Here is a 16,427-nt window from a genome sequence, read left to right as displayed (position 1 = left end):
ATTGCTGGAAAAGCGCAGCAGGTCAGGCAGCATCCAAGGAGCAGGAGGATCAACGTTTCAGGCATAAGCCCTTCTTCAGGAATGAGGAGGGTGTGCCAAGCAAGCTAAGATAAAAGGTAGGGAGGACTTGGGGGAGGGGCGTTGGGAATGTGATAGGTGGAAGGAGGTTCAGGTGAGGGTGATAAGCCAGAGAGGGGGTGGGGCGGAGAGGTCGGGAAGAAGATTGCAGGTCAAGAAGGTGGTGCTGAGTCCGAGGGTTGGGACTGAGATAAGGTGGGGGGAGGGGAAATGAGAAAGCTGGAGAAGGATTCTTAAGGGGGAGTAGTTTTTGTCAGGTATGTCCAGAAATGATTCCTCACACAATATGTAGATAGGTTGACCAGAAGGGAGGCCATATTGGATTTGGTGCTTGGCAACGAACCATGCCAGGTTTCAGGTCTCTGGGTCTGTATTATACTCATGGAGACAGTATGAAATGGGGGAGGGGGAATTACAATGCTTTTAGGCAGGAACTGGGGTGCCTAAATTGTGAACAGACGTTTTTAGGGGAATACACAACATAAATATGGAAGTTGTTTAGGAAGCAACTGCTGATGGTGCTGGACAGGTTTGTTCCACTGAGGCAAGGAAAGGATGTTAGGTTGAAAGAACTTTGGGTGAGAAGGGATGTGGAACATCTAGTTAAGAGGAAGAAGGAAGCTTACTTAAGGTTGAGGAAGCAAGGATCAGACAGGGCTTTAAAGGGTTACAACGACACAAAGATTGGTGGAGTTGTGGATAGTGTGGAGGGCTGTTGTAGGTTGCAAGGAGACATTGACAGGATGCAGAACTGGGCTGATAAGTGGCTGATGGAGTTCAACTTGGCAAAGTGTAAAGTCATTCACTTTGGAAGGGCGAATTTGAATACAGAATACAGGGTTATAGGCAGGATTCTTGGCAATGTTGAAGAACAGAGGGATCTTGGGGTCCATGTCCACAGATCCCTCAGAGTTGCCACCCACGTTGATAGAGTTGTTAAGAAGGCGTATGGTGAGTTGGCTTTCATTGGCAGGGCAATTAAGTTTAAGAGCTGTGAGGTCTTGCTGCAGCTCTACAGAGTCCTGGTTAGACCACACTCGGAATATTGTGTTCATTTCTGGTCGCCTCATTATAGGAAAGATGTGGAAGCTTTAGAGAGGGTGCAGAGGAGATTTATTAGGATGCTACCTGGACAGGAGGGGTATGTTTTATGAAGAAAAGTTGAGGGAGCTATGGCTTTTCACATTGGAGTGAAGAAGGATGAGAGGTGACTTGATAGAGGTGTACAAGATGTTGAGAGGCATAGCTAGTGTATAGACAGAGACTTTTCCCATGGCAGAAATGTCTATTACAAGGGGGCATTATTTTAAAGTAATTGGAGGAAGGTTTAGGGGAGCTATCAGAAGTACGTTCTTTACACAGAGAATGGTGGGTGCGTGGAATGCACTGCCAGCAGTGGTAGTAGAGTCAGATATATTGGAGACATTCAAGCGACTTTTGGATTGGCACATAGAAGTTAGTACTAGTATGTAGGCTGGTCTGATCTTAGAATAGGATAAAAGGCTGACACAACATCAAGGGCTGAAGGGCCTGTACTGTTCTATGTTCTCTGGAATATGGAAAGGATATAGTAATAAGAGATTCAATTGCAAGGAGATGAGATAGATGTTTTTGTGGTTGAAAACAAGACTTCAGGATAGTAAGTTGCCTCTTAGGTGCCAGTTTCAAAGATGTTGAGGAGGGTCCAATGTTAATTCTGGAGTGAGAGCGCCAGTGGTTGTGGTACACATAGTACCAATGAAATAGGTTAAAAAAAAAGATGTCTTAAAAGTAGAACATAGGGAGTTAGGAGGCAAGTTAAAAAACAGAACCTCAAAAGGCAGTGATTTCAGGATTGCTACCAGTGCCATGTGCTAGTCACAGTAGAAAGAGCAGGACCTATCAGATGGATACATGTTTGAAGAACTAATGCAAGGGGAAGGGCTTCAGATACCTGGAACATTGGGGCTGAGGGAGGTGGGACCAATACAGGCTGGACTAGTTGCATCTGGCAGGACTAGAACCGATGCTCGGGTGGTGGTTTGCTCTCATGTTGGAGAATCTTTCAACTAAAATAACAGGTGAATCAGAACCTAAAGAGGTAGAGAAGAAATTGAAACAAGAACAAAAGCAAAGTACAGAATTGGAAATAAAGAAGTGACAAGCAGTAGTCCCAAATTCAAGAATCCAAAAGGGTTACAGTGCAAAATAATGCAAACAGGGCTAAATGTCAAAAAGACAAGCAACAAGGCCATGAATCTTAATTAAGACATATACAACACCAAGTTATAGTCCAACAAGTTTATTTGGAAGTACTCACTTTTGGAGCGCTGCTTCTTTGTTAGGTAGCTAGTCAGCGTATGAGAATAAACCTGTGATCATAAAAACTCCTTGTAAAAGTTTTGATAGGAGTGTGAAGAGAAAAAGATAAGTGAAGACAAATGAAGGGGCCTTAGCATTAGAAACAGAAGTTATAATGGGGAAGAAAGTGATAGCAGATCAATTAAGTATGTACTTCCATTCTGCCTTCACAAAAGAAGGCATAAATAAAGCTATAGCATATTGGGGAATACAGGGTCTAGTGAGGAGGAGGAACTGAAAGAACTCAGCGTCAGTATGAAAATTATGTTGAGGGAAACTTGATGGGATTAAAGGCTGATAAATTCCCAGAGACCAATAATGTACACCCCACCAAAGTACTTAAGGAAGTGATCCTAGAAATACTGGATGCATTGGTGATCATCTTTCAAAATTCTATAGGCTCTGAATTGGTTCGCATGAATTGAAATACAGTTATTTAAAAAAGATACAGATAGATAAAAAAAAAACAGGGCATTATAGAATTGTTAGCTTGATATCAGTAGTAGGGAAAGTGCTAGAGCCAATTGTAAAAGATTTAATAGCACGGCACATGGAAATCAGTGACATGATGAGATGGAGTTACAAAAGGGAAACCATGCTTGATAAGTCTACTGGAATTTTGAAGATGTAATTATTAGAATTGATAAGGGGGATTCCATAAATGTGGTTTACTTGGACTTTCTGAAGTCTTTTGACAAGGTCCTACATCAAAGATTGGCATATAAAATTAAAGCTCATGGAAATGGGAGTGGTGTAATGACACAGATAGAGAACGAGCTGGCTTACATTAAAAAATAGTTGGAATAAACAGGATCAGTGCTTGGATTCCAGCTAATCACAATATATATTAATGATTCAGATAACGGAACAAAATGTAACATCTCCAAATTTGTAGATGACACAAAGCTGGGTAGGAGTGTGTTATAAACATTCAGAGATGCTTCAGTGCAATTTGGAGAAGTAGAGTGAGTAGGCAAATGAATGGCACAGGAAGCATATCTGGATAAATGTGAGGTTATTTACTTGGTAGCAAAAACAGGATTGTTATTTAAGTTGGTGATAGATTGGGAAAGGAGGAGGTGCAATGAGGCCTGGGTGTCCTTGTACACCAGTTGCTGAAAGTAGGCATGCAGACATGTAGTAGGCAGTAAAAAAAAAATTATATTGGATTTTCATCGCAAAAGGATTTGAGCACAGGAATACATATTTCGCTGATGTTATACAGCACAGTGGCTCACTGCTGCCTCACAGCGTGAGAGACCTGGGTTCAATTCCTGCCTCGGACAACTGTCTGTGTGGAGTTTGCACAGTCTCCCTGTGTCTGTGTGGGTTTCCTCCGGGTGCTCCGGTTTCCTCCCACAGTCCAAAGATGTGCAGGTTAGGTGAATTGGCCATGCTAAATTGCCAGTAGTATTAGGTAAATGTAGGGGAATGGTTCAGGGTGGGTTGCTCTTCGGAGTGTCGGTGTGGACTTTTTTGGGCCGAAGGGCCTGTTTCCGCACTGTAGGGAATCTAATCTAATCTAATCGAATCTATACAGGGCCATGGTGAGACCACGTCTGGAGTAATGTACGTAGGTTTGGTCTCATTAGTTAAGGAAGGATGGATGTCTTGGCTGCAGACAGAGTACAATGAAGGATTATCAGACCAATTCCTAGGATGGCAGGACAGACGTGTGAAGAGATACTAGATTTATTATGAATATATTCACTGGAGGAGAGATGAATAAGGGAGGAGATCTCATAGAAACCAATAAAATTCTAACAGGACAGAACAAACTAAACATAGGAAGGATATTCCTGAGGTACAGTTATTAGCTAAGAATACAGCATAGGCCATTTAGGACTGAGATGCTCACAGAATGGTGAGCTTTGGAATTCTCTGCCACAGAAGTGGTTGAGGCCAAATCACAATGTTTTCAAGAAGGAGTTAGAAAAGGTTTAGGAGGCTAAAAGGATCAAAATGTATGGGGAGAAAGTGGGAAACAGGATATTGAATTGGATGTTCAAGCCCGAATTATATTGAATAGTGCAGCAGGCTTGAAGGGCCAAGTGGCCTACTCTTGCTTCTACTTTCGCTGTTTCTATGGTTTCTATGGAATGTACCAATCATGGATTATATTCAAGGTTTTGGAAATCTATTTCTATTAACCAAACTCATAAAAAACTCTAAGACTACAGCATTTCTACACTTACATTTTCCTTTTCGTGCAGTAAAACCAACTAGTGGTCTAAATATTTGTTCTCCTTTCAAATATGAAGCATTGTGTAAACTGGGCTTGTCTTGTAGTTCCAGTATTTCTTCTTCAAATTTCTGACAGTTTTTGTGCAAAATATCTAGCTGTGGTAATCCCCAAAATGTGACTGGTGGGGGAATTTAGGAATGGAAACACCATTGAATAGTAAGGAAAAATGATTTGATTTTCTACTGCTCTGGTGGTCACCAATTACCAATTGTGTGAAGGATATATTATTTATCAGTTATCAGCCCAAATCTGAATGGTGTACAAAGTGTGTGGCAAGTGGGCAAGTTTCAGTGTCTGAAGAGTTGTGAATGGAACTGAACACTAAACAATCATCAGCGAACTTTCCCCACTTTTGTCTTTACAATGAAATCATTGATGATTAAGCTGTTTGGACAAGAATATTTGGAATTAGGATTTTGCTTGAAGGACTCCCAAATGATGTTTTGGACTAAGAAAATTGGCCTGTACCAAACACAACTCTCAACCTCGGTATGAACTGTGGAACATTTTTCCGCAATTCCCAGTGATTTCATTCTTACAAAATTCCACTCTTGATTTAATGCGGTCTTGATGGAAAGAGTAGTCATTCTACCTCATAAGATCATCTTTTTAATACGATCCTTCCAAAAATGTTAAGTTGTATTGATGTTTAGGAAGATATTTCTCATTTTAAGGATTGCTGTTCTTCTTTATACTTTTACATTTACTGTATGTAATTTAATATTAGAAAATATCATTGTCCAGAAATTAGTGTAATAATGTTGCAAAATGAAATTCAGTGTTCTAATTGATCAAGATGATTTAATAAAATTATTGATATACTTCTTGATTTCATTAGGTAATTTTGGTGCTTTAATTTCACTCTAAATAGACCTCTGCACAAATGTTTTGCCTCTTGATGGCAATAAAATATACATCTTTCAGAAAAGATCAAATTCTCAAATTACTTTAAAATTTTACATTTTGATACTCATTATCAATTTGAAATTATTTAAATGATTGAGAGGTCAGTCCACAATTATCGGAACATGTAATTACTCAATTTACTCCCTTGCCTCAACTATCAATGACATCATAGATATTTTTTGTATTTTGTTTGAGAATTCTTGTTAACATGCTAATTTTCTGAGCAGTAGAAATACTAGGAAAGCACAGAAGTCAAAGGCCATTCCTTTGGCAGACAACATAAACCTTAGGTTTTTCTACTTCAATTTTTTATCTGCCTAATCTCTCTCTGAATATTAAGAATATTCTTAAGAAGTCTCGATCACTCAATTATCTGAATTTTTTAAAAGATAGATTGCTTTGATTAAAGCAATTTTCACAATAATTATTCCAATAGCTTTCGAAAATATTTCTACCTAATTATTTATCCAGTGCTTTTTGGTGTTGACCAACACCAGATTCACTGCTTTTGCTCAAAATGTATTTCACATATCTGCAAGTGGGCAAAAAAAATTCTCTATTCAAGAATCATTGCAGGCTGGTTAATTTACAAATTGAATTTTCTTCTTTTCTCACTTGATGTGCAGGTTCAATAGTGCTATGATACATGATTGTTATCATTTCACAAATTGGATATGTATCTTATTGCTCTATAAAGTAAAACAGTCTTTATTCACTAAGCACAGAAACTTGTTTTTTTATTCTAGCTTTCCAATACGTCAATTTCCATTTGAGGATTTGGTCATTTATCCCTCACATTATGTTTTAACTACACCCTCAGCAATGACAGGATAAGTTATTTTTCCTTTTATTCATATCTCTTCAAAACATACCATATCATTGGATTAACTTGGTTAATAAGCATACATTAAAGGGGAATTCAATGAATTCTCAATTATCCAATTTTAGCCTTGTTACAGAAAAACACTTATGTACACACGTTTCACCATAAGTACCATGTTTGAGAACTCTTTTGCTCTTTTTAGTGGTGATTAAGAATGTAATAATAAATCCACATACTCATCTGTGATGAGCCATAATCACTTTGCAGACTTCCATTTGACCATTCTTTTTATCTTAATTGTTTATAAGATTTGAGCATCATGCGATGGCGGTGAATTGCAGTAGTGCCATAATAACACATCTATAATGGTTTTAGGAAAGAAGTTCTAGGATTTGGAATCATTTGGTAGTGGAGGATTGGATACATAGTTCCAAGCCTGGAGGCTGTGTGACTTTGAGGGAAATTTGCATTTGATGCCTTTGTCTTTCTAGCTGATACAGGTCATGGATTTGGAGTCATAGAATTAAAAAGCCATATAGCACGGAAACAGACCCTTCAGTCCAACTCATCCATAATGACCAGATATCCTAAATAAATCTAATCCCATTTGCCAGCATTTGGCCCATATCCCTCTAGACCCTTCCTATTCATATACCCATCCAGATGCCTTTTAAATATTGTAATTGTACCAACTTCCACCACTTCCTCTGGCAGCTCATTCCATATATGTTGCCCCTCAGGTCCCCTCTCACGTTAAATCTATGCTCACCAGTCTTGACTCCCCAACTGTGGGGGAAAGACCTTAGTTATTCCCCCGATCCATGTCCCTCATGATTTCATAACCCCCTATAAGGTTGCTCCTCAGCTTCAGAGACTGCAGGGGAGGTTGTTTCCAAGAAAACGTAATGGGTTTGCTGCTGTGCTTCATGTACAATAGATAGTGCACACTGCTGCTACTGTTCATCGATGGTGGTGGGAGTGAACATTTAAGGTGTTAATTGGGTGTCAATCAAGAAGGCCTCTTTGCTCTGGATGCTATTAGACATTCTTAAGTGCTGTTGTAGCTTCACTCATCTCGACAATTGGACAGTATTCTATTACACTCCCAACTTGCATCTTGTAGATAGTGGACTGGCTTTGAAGAGTTAAGTGGCAAGTCAAATACTGCAGAATTCTGAGTATCTGACCAGGTGTGGTGACGACATGATTTATATGGTTGGTCCAGTTCAGTTTCTGGTCAATGCTAACTTCCAGGATGTTGATATTGCGGGATTCAGTGCAGGATTCAGTGGTGATAATACCATTAAATTCACAAGAAATTGTTAGATTTGTTCATTGGAGATGATCATTGCCTGGCACTTGTTTGTTGTGTGTTACCTTTTACTTTTCACATCTCAGAGCCTGAATATTATCCAATTATTGCTGCATGTAGATTCTGGCTATTTAATTGTCTACGGAGTCACAATTGATACTAACATTAATGGAGCAGGTAAAGATAGTTGGCTTTAGGACAATACTGCAGGAGCTCCTCAGAACAACATCACTTAACTGAGATATTTAACCTTCAACAACCAGTCGTTTTGCATGCAGTTCTGCTTGCCACTACCAGGAAGATGTGGATGCTTTGGAGAGGGTGCAGAGAAGATTTACCAGAATGTTGCCTGATCTGGAGAGTTTTACGTATGAGGAGAGGTTGGATAAACTCATTGTTTTCATTGGAAAGACAGAGGCTGAGGGGCAACTTGACAGAGGCCTACAAAATTATGAGGGGTGTAGATAGGGTGGATTTCAGAGGCTTTTTCACCAGGGTGGAAAGATCAACTACAATAGGGCACAAGTTCAAGGTGAGAAGTAACGTTCAGGGGAGAAGTACACGGGTAAACTTTTTCACACAAATGTTGATAGATGCTTGGATGCACTGCCAGTAGAGGTGGTGGAAGCAGGTATGTTAATATTTATAGGTGTATCGTGATAGACATATGAACATAAGGCAAACAAAGTGGTAGATACCATGCATAGGCAATAAGTAGCGAGTCTAACTAAGGATTAGGAAATGGTGCAGGCTCGGTGGGTTATATTTTAAATCTGTTGTACTTTCTCTGGTCATGGAGAGTTTTTCCTCTGAATTAATTGACTTGAGGTAAATTAGGGCCCTTGATGCCACACTAGATTAAGTACTGTCTTGATTCATGAACAGAGTTGACAGTGTGTTGCTGGAAAAGCACAGCAGGTCAGGCAGCATCTGAGGAGCAGGAAAATTGACGTTTCAGGCCAGAGCCCTTCATCAGGATTTCTGATAAAGTGCTCTGGCCCGAAACATCAATTTTCCTGCTCCTTGGATGCTGCCTGACCTACTGCGCTTTTCCAGCAACACATTCAACTCTTATCTCCAGCATCTGCAGACCTCACTGTCTCCTAGTTGATTCATGAACAATTACTTTCACTTCAGTAAAAGCATGGTAATGTTGCTAGACTAGTAATCAAGAAGTGCATGTTAACACTGTATTTGCGACAAGGGCTCAAACTCAATCACAGCAGTTCTTGGAATATAAATTCAATGAATAAATCTGGGATGTATATTAATGGCGATCATGGAACTATCACTGATTGTGGCTAAAAATCCATCTGGATTCAGAAATGTTTTTAGGTAAGAAAATATGTCTTCCTTACCTTGCTTGGCCAACATATCACTCTTAACCCACAATAATGTGGTTGATCTTACTTGCCCTCTAAAATAGTGCAAGCCACTCAGTTCAAGGGCTGGTTAGGAATGGTCAACATTCCTGTTTAGGTATGGGTTTGCCAGCTCACATCCCATAAAAGAATAAGCAAACAAAACCTCTTGATTTCAGTACTTTATTTCTTTGTTTGGAAGAGTACTCATCAGCTAAGAGGGGAGGTAACAGTGGCTGGTGGTCAGCAGGGGTCTCAGGTTTAACATGATGACATGAGACTTCAGAGAGTCTGGGGCCCATATTAAAGGATTCTCAGGACAACTCCTGCCTGATTTTATATCACTGTGCCATTATCTATGGTGGGTATGTCCTGCCAGTAGAACAGTATATAGACATGAATAATGTCTGGGAGATTGTCTGCAAAGTGAAATCCAGCTTATCACTCACACAGTGCAGTTCACAGTTTTGATTCCAGACATGTGAGGGACATGGTTGATGGGAGTATTTTTTCAGTGATTGATTTGTTACTTTTTGCTTCGACATTTGGGAGGTCAAAACTGTGCTCATTGCGTACTATAGCCGTGCCATTTTATATTGGCTGTTCGAATCTCTTACGAGTATATATCAGCTGAAGCAATTGGATACCAAATGCTAAATTTCCCAGATTGGAGCCCTTCTTCCATTAGTGTGCCTCAAATTTGCCATCGTATAAAGTTGAATAAAAATGAACTCAGTGTGCACATATTGCATGAAAAGTACATTTTGGAGGAGGGAATTGATAGTTTCATAAAAGTGTGACATGGACTTAACAAATGATGAAGCAGCTTCAGTGAGAACTATTGGGATGACATGGGCCATGCATGAAGATATAAATAAATATGTAGAGTTTGTAAAATGATGTAAACTGCATTGATGACGTTAATTCAAACAGGTTATTCCTATGAAAAATTGGAAAGGCATTCATCACCAGGCTGTCATCAGTGATAAATTTGACAATGCTAATGCACAGTTTCCAACTTTCCTTTGCAATGCTGAATCTGAGTCTGGTTTCAATAAACCTTGTTTCCATTTCTAATTTCTACTACATTATAAATCTGAACTGGACACTGTTTGGATGCTTGAAAAACATCTCCTTTGCCAGGCCTTGCATTTCAATTCTTTAGTGGCCTATGTTGTGGGAGGACAAAGGGGCCAGATAGACAAAGAATCTCTGAAATTCTCTTTGAACTATAGCAGCATTGCAATTAATGACTAGTCACCAGCTTGCTACCATTCAAAATGGTGAGAATTTGCCTATCAATTGGTATTACACTTTGAATCTAAAAACCTTAATAATGAGACAGAGCAGTACTACAGAAGGAAAGGAAGCAAATCCAAACCCCAGATGCCCTTTTTCCATGTGGTCAAAAATCTGTGGGTTGATAATTGACCACTTCAGTCATAAGACAGATGGCATAAAATCTGATTCCCAGACATACATCATTCAATTTCGGGGCAGGTGACCAAATGACCTAAAAACAACAAAGCTGGAGATCACAGTGAGTCAGACAGCATTATTGAAGAGAGAGAGAGAGAGATGGAGTGAGCGAGCAAGCTGACATTGAGTCTATATGACTTCATCAAAGTCATCCAGACTCCAAACGTTAGCTTGCTCTCTCTCCATGGATGCTGTCTGGTCCGCTCTGATCTCCCACATATATTGTTGAAATGGTACAGATTCCAGCATCTGCAGTAATTTGCCTCGACTAAATTACCTACATTTAAATATACCATACTACACTTGACAATACTCCCACCAGCATCAGTTTAAATCTAAATTTATTAAGTAGCAACAGGGTAGCATTTCAACTGTTTTTGAAAAATAATAGGCAATTGTACTTTCATCTTTTTATCGGTCTTATAAAAAGATTTATTGTACGTGTAATTTCAACTAATTCAGTCATTGTTACAGCAGGAGGAATCTACAAGTTCCTCTAACTTTTTAATGTGTATTTTGCTATTTGGTTAAAAAAAGTTTCAAAAAAACCACTTCCACCTCCACAGTCCCTTACATAGACAGAGGTTTGACATTTAAACACATACAGTAGCAGAATACTATTGCGATCATTAACTGGATATATAAGAGTTTTAACCGCTCCGCTTCGGACGCCCACGCAATTAATCAATGGGGTGCATCGAAGAATGGGAATAGCTCAGCTTTACAATATCGAAAAAAAAAGTGCAGCATCGACTTCACAGTAAATGTTGAACATTATTACTATCAGGTAACTAATCTACACATCGAAAGACAGGAAACTTGTAGGTGGAAAAAACCTTAAAACTTCTTGAGAAGTAAGGTTCCGATTGGCCATAGCTTCATATCAATTCTGTGATCCAAACTAGACAAGAACAGTTTCAGGACTTTATTTACTACTTAGGCGGATAAATTCATTCAATTTTCACTAATGAAAGTTACCATTCATAAAATCCTGTACTCCCAAAATTAATTTTCCGACCACAGTTTAGTATTGGCAAACGCCCTTATAAAACTTAGCCATTCTTTGATTGTGGATTCAGATAAAATTAAAAGCGGTCAAGTGTGCTTGCAAGAATCAGCGACAAGCAGTTCGTATAAAGTTCGTTTAACCTTTGGAAAAAAAAATCTCCACGTATATTCTGAGATATTGCTTAGATATTTCGATTTCAAATATTATCCCAACTTTATATTTGAATTTAAATACGTATGATTATTCAATTTCATGATTGATTCAAGTTGAGAAAAAATACACTGCTACAACAGTTAGACGCTTAACTAACTACAAAACCATGAATTTTACAATGAACAATATTCTTTTGAAATGTAATTAAACGATGAACCAAATAAAGTTGTAGTGGGATCATTCCTTTTGATGAACTATATATCGGAAAAAGGGTAATATATGCAAAACCAGTGGAAAACACTGCCCCTCTGTGGAGCGAAGCAGGCCATGTTAACCCTTGCTATATCAAATGCAATGTGGCAATATATTCTTGTACACAATATCAATTTTAATTCACGTTGAGTACAATTGATAACTTTAATATTAAGAAGCACTTCCATTTGAATATTTGCAATGCGCAACCCAGCTATACATTTTTGCTGAAGAGTTCGTAGTCGAGAAAAGAAAGGATGAAAAGGGACTGGGACATATCCTTACTTCGGATGTTCTCTGAGCACTGTATAACAGAGTGAACCAGGTGTCTGCAGCCGAAATAAAACGGGAAAACTCGGAAACTTCGAGTATTAGTAATTAATCCGGTGTACTAATTTATTAAAAACAACACGTGCACAGCTTGGATGCTGCCTTTAAGGTAAGCATTTCCTGCTTTCCTAGCTGTTTCCACAACAACGACAACCCAATGAAGCTGAGGGCGGGAGGGACTAAATCTGCATATTATTGGCACTGGACGCCTTTCATTTAAACGTAAACAAAAGTGCGGAACCGCCTCGGGTACCGTGGGTGAGTAATAAGGAACGAACATTTCAATCCTTCAAAACTCCTGAAAAAGCCAGCAACGACTGACAATACATACCCGGGGGGGGGGGGTTACTGCTGTTTGAACCCTGAAATGGGAGGGAAATCCTCGCTCGAGGGGCGCAGCCTCTGGAGGCCGGTGTTAGTGATAAGAATTAAACCGCAAAAGGCTTTCATTAAAATCACTCAAACGGCACCTCTTACCTTCCCGAACCCAAAGCTGCATTTCCCCCGGCGAATTGGATCAGCCGCCGGCCGATTACCATTAATCCACGGCCCTTTAAAAGGTGCCACAGACCACCGCTGCCTTGAATTTTTGTTCAGAAAATAAACGAGTTACATCCCAGTCCCAGTTATTAAAGCCATTTTCTTATCTTGCCTCTCAAAGGAGGAGGGTGGCAGGACGTCAGATTCGACAGGACGTTTCAAAATAAATAAACGCGCTTCAGTAGAAATGGACCATTTTATAAACAGAAGTGTATTTTTTCCTCCTTTCCCGAAAGCTACGATTTACAAAAGGGTCTGATTTATTTGAGTCAAGAAGTTGTAAAAACCCTGCCGAGCGGGGAAAGGGATGTTCAGTTTTTATTTTGGTGCTGGGTTTGAGGGGGAGGGGGAGGATACTCCCCTCGCAGTCTGGAGCGTGGTTCCCATAGCAACGGGACGCCCACTGCCGGCGAACTCTCGCGGGAGGGTTCGCGAGAGTGGCGGCGGTGTCAATGGCAACGGCACGCGAGCAACTGGCAAACCCAACGCCGTGATGTCGGAGGAGCAGGAGGACGGCGCTTTCTACCTGCAGCGTATCCTTTGAACAGGACAGGGTAGTTCATTGCGGGCGGGGGGGTCGGGCACAGCAGAGGCGAACCAAAGTTCTTTATTTCTTTGAAAGTGACAACAGTAAACATGAGCTGCGGTCTGCAACTTGGCTTCCCACTTCAGAGTTTTAGACCCCCTAACCCCACCCCCTCATCTCCAGAAAAAAGTAATCAAACCAAGTGTGAAATTTCCATATCTGCTCTTGCGTGAGGGGTTGGGTGGCGTGCACCCCGCGCTGAACGTGGCGCGTGGCGAAACCGTTTCTGCCGTTGTCGATGGAACGCGGATCCGTTGGGGATCGAGCGCGTGGCCCCGAATGAGGCTGGTGCGGGTGGAAACTCTGGGTACGCGTTTTCAGCACCTTGCCTGCATTATTCCAACCAGTAAAACAAACGGCCAGCTTCAAACCATTCTTGCGTTCCCCCACCCAAACAAAAATGCACCCTCACAGAGCTGGGTAATCAGCCAAAATCCCATACTTTTGTTCTAACTAGCCGCTGCCCCTTTTAATTAGGTGGATGGTGGAATCCAGGTCGGATTGAGCGGTGCGATCTGCTGCCATCCCATTCTTGCCTGGGCTGTCCCCACAAGCTTGGGACAAGTGTTAACAGAAATGGCTGGAGAAACTCAGCGGGTCCTGCAGCAACCGCGGAGAGAAGAGTGTAAAAACCTTTCGAGTTCAGTGACGATTGCTCAGAACTGAAACCTGCTCAGTTTCTCCGGCGATTTCTGTTCTTATTTGTTTTATCTTAACTTAGAACAACGTACTGCGGAATGGCAATTTTAAATTAGAGTTGTAGAGGAGTTTTAATTGAGAAGTTAAAAATTACAAGGTGCTCCGAACTGAGTAGGGAATACGTGTTCTCATTGGTGAAAGTCGGTAAGAGTCAGAAGATACAGTTTTAAAGTGATTGGCAAGTGAGCCAACAATCAAATGAGGAAAACGTCTATTTTATCCAAGGAGTATTTATGATCTGGAATGCAAACCTGCAAAGGATGGTGACAGCTTTCGCCGTGGCTTTCTGAAGAGATTGAACAAACCCTTGAAGAAAATGGAGCTTAACTAGATTGCTGTTGCAGATTCTTACCAAAAAATGCAAAGGGACGGAAATGTCCCTTGAATTTGACGCTGTGCTTATAGAGCCATAGAGGTCTACAGCAAAGAAAATTGTCTTTCGGCTCATCAACTCTATACTGGTGAAAATAACCACGGAGCTAATCCTATTTTCTGACACATAATCCATAGTCTTGTATGCCTTGGCACCAGATGTGCACATCTTAATACTTATTTGTTCTTAGGATTTCTGTCTTTACCACCCTTACAGGCAGTAAGTTCCCTTCAATCCTCCTGCCCCGAGTCATTAAGCTCTCCAACACGGGGAAAGGTATTTTTCTGTCTATACTCCTCATAGTTTTATACATCTCAACTATGTTCCTCCTCAAATCTCCTCTAGTCCAAGAAAGCTAAACCCAGTCTACTGAAACTCTCTTCATAACTAAAACTCTCCAGCCCTGGCAATATCCTGGTAAATACCTGCATCCTCTCCAGTGCAACGATACCATGTTTGCAACTAGGGAAATAAGTGATCACGAACATTGCAGTGATAGTATCAGTATTATGTATTGTAACATGGTAAAATGAGAATACTTGTTGAAAAAATGGCAATTGTACAAGGACAATTTGTACCACATTTTGAATAAGAAGTATACAAAAAAACTGCTGGGAGAACTTGGTACCTGAACCTGCACCCCAAGGTTCAGGTTGGAATCTAGTAAAGGCTATCCTTTTGAAGGCTATCTTTAATACTTCTTTGTTAGTTTCTTGGATAATAGATCTTATTGTTTCTCCTTCATGTGTACAAACGTGTTTTCACTTTGATAGCCTAGTTGTTATTAGGAACTCGCCATATAACTACAGATCTATGCATCACTTTACAATTCTACACTGGAATTTGAACTCCAATTCCCAAGTTCACTCTGCTCCCATTCAAAAAAAACTTACATGTTATTGTCATATCTGCTATAACTGAAGACATATCCTTGACTCAGTCTGTTGACCTGTGCCAATTTCTTGGTTTTTTTGTTAGTGGTAGTTTGCCGTTGCCTTCCCCTCACCGATCTTGAGTCTGTCTCAGTAGAATGTGAATTCAACTCACCTTGTTGGTACTGTTCCTATGTGAGAGCCAATACATTTCTGATTATTTCTTTTTCATAAATAATGAAATGAAGCCTAGTCTTATTAGTCTACCTTTAATATTATCCTTCAGTTCTCTGCTGTATTGATGCAGGACTGCTCGAATAATCTTATTGAAACTTACTAAAAAAATCAACTGTACAATTCTGAAGCAACTATGTAGAGTTTAATATTGCAACTGCATGGGTCATATGTTCAACTCTGCTTACTCAGTTTACAGTTTTTGACATTCAATATCAGTGTTATTTTCTTCATGTTTAGCAAATGAAAAGTGAGATTGTTGGTTACAATATACAATGTATGCACAGCAGAAATTTCATAGATTTCATCACACAAGAAGCAATAATGAAAAGTCCTTCCTATTTAAAATGTGTGTCGACATGACATACTTGCTCTTCATATTTTCCATAATGGGCAGGTGGTGGTCACATCCCTCATGTGGTAATTCAGATTGGTTTGTGATCAGGAACAGGAATGTAAGAATGCAGGTGAGGCAGATATGGGGTCCCAAGTGGAAGCTTTTGACCAGTCTAAGCTCTTGTAATTATCTAATAGTTCCAAGGTTCTTGTGAGTTACATGGCTGAGTGCATGTTCTGCATGAAGGTTGACCACTGTACTGTGGTTCAGAGAGCCATTCAAGTGGGGAAGGATAAGGAATGTCAGAGTGGTAGGGAACAGTATGGGGATAGATACTATTTGCAGCTGCAAGTGCAAGTTCAGAAGGCTGTTTTGCCTGCCTGGTGCTAGGGATAAGTATATTTTCTCAGCGTGGAGAGGAGGGTGGAATAGGAGGGGAAGAACCTAATTGTTGGTTACATTGATATTTAGAACATTGATAGTGTAAGAAACAAACTT

At 40.1% G+C, this 16,427-nt stretch overlaps 2 protein-coding genes across 6 annotated transcripts in view; one reads left to right on the top strand and one right to left on the bottom strand.

Moving 5' to 3' along the window:
• The window catches only part of LOC122551441 (zinc finger protein Helios-like), a 227,066-nt gene extending 214,227 nt beyond the window's left edge, over positions 1-12,839 (bottom strand). Inside the window, exon 1 of the mRNA XM_043693360.1 lies at positions 12,766-12,839. The gene's annotated coding sequence lies outside the window, so the exon portion shown is untranslated. The remainder of the gene's footprint in view (positions 1-12,765) is intronic.
• A 288-nt stretch (positions 12,840-13,127) lies between these two features.
• Positions 13,128-16,427, top strand: part of LOC122551440 (sperm-associated antigen 16 protein) — a 992,024-nt gene continuing 988,724 nt past the window's right edge. For all 5 annotated transcript variants that reach the window (XM_043693348.1, XM_043693349.1, XM_043693352.1 and 2 more), the window contains exon 1: positions 13,128-13,361. In XM_043693348.1, coding sequence (XP_043549283.1) covers positions 13,136-13,361 — 226 coding nt within the window. In that variant the 5' untranslated portion in view covers positions 13,128-13,135. The remainder of the gene's footprint in view (positions 13,362-16,427) is intronic.

The sequence above is a fragment of the Chiloscyllium plagiosum genome, chromosome 7 (assembly GCF_004010195.1).
Source record: "Chiloscyllium plagiosum isolate BGI_BamShark_2017 chromosome 7, ASM401019v2, whole genome shotgun sequence".
Lineage (NCBI taxonomy): Eukaryota > Metazoa > Chordata > Chondrichthyes > Orectolobiformes > Hemiscylliidae > Chiloscyllium > Chiloscyllium plagiosum.
Note: the sequence above shows the minus strand (reverse complement) of the source record. Positions and strands in the feature narration are given on the sequence as shown.